The sequence below is a fragment of the Durio zibethinus genome, chromosome 9 (assembly GCF_047325235.1).
Source record: "Durio zibethinus cultivar Kanyao isolate XHJ-2024 chromosome 9, ASM4732523v1, whole genome shotgun sequence".
Lineage (NCBI taxonomy): Eukaryota > Viridiplantae > Streptophyta > Magnoliopsida > Malvales > Malvaceae > Durio > Durio zibethinus.
In genome coordinates this window covers 9,072,213-9,078,595 of record NC_143170.1, presented here as the reverse complement: position 1 = coordinate 9,078,595, position 6,383 = coordinate 9,072,213, and the positions used below count along the sequence as shown (strand labels likewise).

The following is a 6,383-nucleotide window of genomic DNA, read 5'->3' as shown; positions in this document are numbered from 1 at the left end:
TTCAAACAGCTAATTTTCATTTTTTTCAGTTTTTCAGTTTTCTTCAATTTTTTTTTTCTTAATGCCGAATGGCCAGCTAGATAGCTACTGGCCACCCTGCCCCAAAATGAAGCCAAAAGAAGGCATTCATGAATGCATATATGCCCCTACCCTTTTATTGCCTTTCTTTTCTTTAATTAATTAGAGCACTTGTGAAAAAAATAATTAGAGCATTTGTGAAAAAAATAATTAGAGGTTGAACTTGAAACAATTAAGGGGACCATTGACAGTGTAATGAGAGGGATTCTCACCGCGTAATAAAGTTGTTTTATGACTAGACTCCTCCCACCATGTTAACAAATATTCAAACCTGAATGTGATATGCAACAATATTGGTGGTCTACATGGACTGTCAACTTCAATTTAAAAGGAAGATTTTCATTATGTATTTGATGATTGGTCGCCTTCATCATTTGACAAGTTTATTTTTGTATTTCTAATTTAAGAAAAGATAGAAAGAAAAGAAAAAGGAAAAGAGAAAAATGTTAAAGTGCTTCGCTGCTTTAATTCTTGTTTTTCCCTGCAATAAAATATGAAGGTGAGGCTTATATAATGAGTGCAAATGATATCAATAAGATACTGAAACATATTAATTGCATTCTATAAGATAGTAGAGCATGCATGGTAAATACTTATACCAACATAATTCCTTCATTAAAATTAATTCTAAATAAACAAAAGCAATTAAAAAAAAATACTGTGTGTTTGGCACTGAATTCTAATAGACTGATGACCATGAATAGAGTAAGAATTAGGAATTTTGTTTATTGGTATATCACATGTTCTGAAGTTTAGGTTGGTATATCACATCTTAGATAATAATACGTCATTTCTCTTCTCCCATTGTTTCTTCTTTATTCTTCTTATTCCAATGCAATATCGTTCATTTCAAATTCAATTGTTGAATTCCATTATAAAGTTGAATCAAAATAATGATATACATAGCCAATTGGTTACGGAGTTAATCTTTTTCCTCTGGTACATATATAAGTTGAATCAAGTCAATAAACTGCACTCAATAGACTAATTTGTCAAATTACTAGCCAAGTTTATAAAGAATAAAGCTGCTTAAGTTTAACATATCTGCTCCTATAATCCGGAGAAATGAAACAAAACACTTCATTCGTCAAAGCAGAAGATGGAAAGAAACCAGAAACTTGACTAATTTACAGCATATATCTAGTTAATTTACTTCGTAGCTTTAACCGTTAAAGGACATTAAAAAGAACTGGTAGATCGTTGAATTCTTAGTTTTAGCGACCAAGATTCTTGACAATCTCAAATACCAAACAAAAAGAGAGAGAGGTCTAACAGTTTAACTAGAACTGCCCCAATCGATTTATTAAGTTAAAGCTTAGCCAATATAGTATGGCTATAATTGGCTAAGCTACTCCTGCCTCTTCTTGTAAAGAAATAAACAGCAAGATTTGGCAGTTATTAACTGATCTAAGGAAAAGCAGTCCCCATAAAGGATGCCTTCTTAACGAACCTGCCTTTCATTCTAGGCCTTTTCTCCGCATTCAGCTTCCTCACTTCATACCTTATCTTCCTCGCAAACAGTCTGGTTGTTCGCTTCTCTCTGTACCTTGATACCCTTGCTTCTCTTTCTCCATCTGTATTATTCCCTCTTGCCTGGCTGTATATTATTCCCCCTATGCCTCCATTCAGGTGATGTCCCCCTTTAGGATTTGATCCCTGGAGTGCCACGGATTGAAAAATAATTAGGCATATCAATGAAAAAGTTGTATAATCAAGTACTACATTGATTGAAAGTTTACATACTTATGAATGGTTTTCCTGCATTGAATTTGCAATATAATCACGATGTTTAATATTAATTAGAAAAGGATCTGCTTGAACTTTGAACTGTCCTGTGCAAGTATATATGCTAAGAAGTTAGAGAAAAGGATATATATATATATATATATATATATAGTACCATGAAGTCATCAGGATTGAATTCTGGTCGGCTTCCTATCGTCCAAGGACAGCCTCGGCTGGCCCAAGCATTGATGACGGACTCATAATCCAGCCTCAGCAACATGTTCTTCTTAATCTCCGCCTTACTTTCACCATTCATTATTATTGTCTCTGCCATAGGAACCACCTTCTTCTCTTCCTCACCAATCGTAGGTGATTCTATTGTCACATCAAAAGCAGAATCAAAGCAACAAGCAGCTATACCTTCCTCCTCTTCTTCTTCATCTTTTACTTCTAAAAATTCAATTCCTTTGATTTCACACGTATCCTCATCAAGTACAACTCCTAGTAAGCTCTCAACATCAGCAGCAAACTCAGCCAAATCCATATCTAATGGTAAAAGACCATGTAAACCATCGTCCAACTCGCTTGTTCCATCACGTTCATAACCACCAACTACTAAATTTCCATCTTCATTTACCATAGAAGCTTCATCACCATCACTTGTTACTATATTACAAAGTTCTGCAGCAAAAGGATCGAATACCGGAACTTTGCAAAGCAGCTGCTCATCGTTCTCATCAACCGACCCGTCTTCGCTACCAATCTCAGGAACAAGAGGAGCAAGAGGATTCACATTCAATACCTTTCCCTCATCTTTTTGTTGACCCAACATGGACTTGTTTTGCCTTGGTGTTCTTGCCTTTTGAGTGAAACCTTGGTGCCATGCCGGTGGAGCATCTTGGTTAGTAGTACTCATGTTCATCACCGAAGCACTGAACTTAGAAGATGTAGTTTCAAGCCTAAACTTTTCATGTCTGCTGGCTAACTGATTAGCTGAGTGGACCGATGTATTACAACCTTGGCAAAGAAAGGCATCCTCAGCAGCACTACCAACGTGCACGCTTTCTAAGACAACCATCACAGGCTCTAGCCGTCTTACCTCCCAGGGCATTTGCCGCTTTCTTGTCAGTGATCATCGGATGGAAAGAAAAATAAGTGCTACTCTTAAGTTGCTACAAGGATTAAACAGGTCTAGCTAAAGTTAGTACTTACCTATGCTCAAACAAAAGAAACAAGCTGAAAAGGCAGAGTGTCTTTAGAAGGGAATATCGGGGTACCTTGAGGAGCCTATGGTTCGATAATTGCGGTTGAGAGGTATGTTTTTAAGGGACCCACCCTAAAGCTTTTGGTTTTTCACCTGCAGTGGGATGCTGTGAGAGTCTGGACTCTGTAGCCCATGCGCTTTTTGGTGGCTAGCTAGAGGGGGTTTCAAACTTGCAATTTCGCTTTTTGGGACCCAGAAGTTGGGCTTATCTCAGTGTTTATTGGCTGAAATTTTAAAGTTCATCCTAACCCCTGAATTCTCATTGGTTATTTGTCAAATTAAAGGATTCCTCGTGGTCCTACCTAGAAGGGATGTGGGCAAAGAGAGGTTTTCTCATTTATGTCTGAAATCTTGAGTAAGACTGTTTTGTTGCTTTGTCTCTCTATGATATTTTTTTAATTATTCTGTTAAAATTTACCTGTAAAACTGTCAAGGCTGCGGTCCCCTCGTTTCGAGGTCGCTTTCGATTCATGTGGTTGCCATCAACTCTTCCCTTTCTAACTCTCTCGCCAACAAATGCAGTGACGTATGCCTCAGGCATTCTCCTCCAGTTGATCGATGAATCGGGGCACCACGTCAACACCTGGGGCTTGACTTCGGCCATATTGTTTTAACAGTCAGTAGAGACATTTACTTGCACCAGCGCTCCGTGGCAGAATAAGAAACTTTGCTGGACGAGGGATTAGTTCAAACATATTAAATTATAAAAAAAAAAACAATAGCAACCTTCGAAGCATGAGTACATCACGCATACAAAATGCCGAAATGACATGATAAGATACAGTGACATCATAATTTAAAAAAAATTAAGACACATATAGCAGGATACAATAATAAAAATATTTTTATAATTATAATCATTAGTTAAAAATATATGATAAATATTAGGTTAATTTTTAAAAGATATTTATCCTTGTAAAAAAAATGATGATAGGTATGATAATAAAAGAGCATATCATATCATTATTTACATGAGAATTATTATTTTTTTTTTGTCGTATTCGACTAAGTTCAGCATGAATTTCAATTTATCACAAGCGTCAAAGTATGAACACACATATTTGAGGATTTCAGATCATGGTAAACGAGGAGTTCAAAAATGTTCATGCTTCATAGATAACAACATAATAGAACTTCAAAAACCAAAACTTTCATATTAAGTTATAATTGTTAAAAAATTTACAATTGTCCTTAACGTGTTTTCATATTTCGAAAACATAGTACAATAATTTCATTATCACTATTTTGAACACATCTTTTTTAATATACACAATTAAATTATCATTCAAAACTAATATTCCATTTGATTATGCTAAACGAATATTCAAAATGTTTATTGTTGAAAATGCTCTCTACTATGATAGTAACAACTAATAAAATCAATACTGGTCTCAATAACCAATAAACTGGATCAATGAAAATTGTTTGAACTTTATCTGGAACACACATAATTTCATTTTTTTTTTTAATCTTTGTTGAGTCCCCATTGAACATTGTAGGGCTCCAACCCTGCATGTGATGGCTCAAAATTCAAAGAAACTTGAGATATATATATATATATATATATATAAATCAATTTATACATTGTAAAATTAAAAAAAAAATTTATATATTTTTTTAATATTTGATTTCAATATATCTAAGGTAAGAGATTAAATCATTTTTTCATTTTTTTCCTTATCTCTCTCATCTCTTGAATCTATTGAAATAAATAATTAGAAAAATATATAAAACTTTTTTGATTTTACATAATGTAAATAGATTCCTTTTCTCTCTATATGTATATAATAAGAAAATATCAACTTATATCAATATAAAATTAAAATGTTAATTTTACACTTTTTTTTAACCATTAATTTAAATAGATCAAAGGAATGAGAGAGACAAGTAAAAATAAAAAAAAAATTAATCTCATCCTTTAAATTTATTAAAATCAATAATTATAAAAAAATATAAAACTTTTTTATATGAGCTAATCCATCCCATATGTATATATGTATATACATATACATGTATGTGTATAAATGTATAGATATATATGTATACATTTATACATACATATATATATATATAAAACCACGAATTTGCTTCGTTATAGATATAATCGATGTGCAAATGCAATCAAATCGGCTCGAAGAAACCGTACGTTAAGCACAGTCCAAAGAATACAGTAACATTCTTTATAGGTATATCCATACATGATTACGAGAGTCAGTTGTATGTATATGATGCCACTTGTTTGGTTATTACGAGTTTGTGAGTCGTCTGCATGCAGCCCAAATTTAAATACTTTTTTTGCCATAAATTGTATACTACATAAAGATTTCTATATCTATACTATAGATTAAAAAGAATCCCATAACAGATAAATGTCTGGTACATATCTATATTATTGGATTAGGTATTTGGATTTGAGTTTTGAGCCATTATTTATATTGTATGTAAGGCATTTATATCATTTTTCGCATATTGGATAATAGATAGAATATAATAATAATTATCTTATATTATGTTTGGTTTGTATTTAAAGAAAAAGATATGATTATAAGGAGAATTAATCATTTTTTTAACATAAGATGATTCAATTCTCTCAAAGTAGAGAGGATTATTTTTAATCTATAGAATTGAATTTATATGTCTTATTATACCTTTAAAAATTATATCAATAATTTAAATTATATAAACTTTGAGAAAAAAATAATTTTGATCAATAAATAAAATTATTCTATCTTAATCTTTATACATATCAAATATAAGATAAAATAGTATTACTTAATATAATCTTATTCATAATATTATTTTATTATATCATATTATAATCTTGTGTATCAAATAAACCCTTAATATATGAGCTCCCCAAATAATTTTATTGGATTGAACAAGTAGCAATGAACTTTCCAAATAATATTTGAGTTTAAGCCCTTGTTTATATGCCATTCCAATCAACTATACCTATTTTTTAAATTTCTTTAATTAATAGAACAAAAAATTAATTAAGTATAAAAAGATTCATCATTTATTGCCGTGTTTGAGGATCAAACAATGTATATTTCCTCAAAATAAAATAATTAATTCTATTTTGTTGTTTCTTTTTATAATAGTGCTATTTTTGTATTAGATGGCTTTTTCATTTTCGAAATTCAAATAATTGTTTCACCTTTTAATTTATTACTCATGTAGATACATCATTTTGTCTAAGGTCTTTTATAGTATTTTTGGATTTTCAAATCATTTTTCAAAATATGGGCTCTTAAATTTCTTTTTGGGTCTTCATTGTTTTATTAGGCTTTGGGTTTGATTTAGTTATAAACCTAAT

At 31.5% G+C, this 6,383-nt stretch overlaps 1 protein-coding gene across 2 annotated transcripts; it reads right to left on the bottom strand.

Moving 5' to 3' along the window:
* Positions 1-422: 422 nt before the first annotated feature.
* Positions 423-3,099, bottom strand: LOC111316850 (zinc finger protein CONSTANS-LIKE 16-like). 2 transcript variants are annotated; one of them, XM_089765796.1, is made up of 4 exons: positions 3,081-3,099; positions 1,979-2,975; positions 1,529-1,734; positions 423-559 (listed from the first exon to the last, which is right to left on the bottom strand). In XM_089765796.1, exons 2-4 carry the CDS (start codon positions 2,912-2,914, stop codon positions 481-483), a joined length of 1,221 nt encoding a protein of 406 aa, XP_089621922.1. In that variant the 5' UTR covers positions 2,915-2,975; positions 3,081-3,099; the 3' UTR covers positions 423-480. The 2 variants fall into 2 exon arrangements, with proteins under 2 accessions (XP_089621922.1, XP_022774772.1); XM_022919037.2 differs by lacking the exons at positions 423-559; positions 3,081-3,099 and having other exon boundaries at positions 1,135-1,734; positions 1,979-3,053.
* Between the last annotated feature and the right edge of the window lie 3,284 nt (positions 3,100-6,383).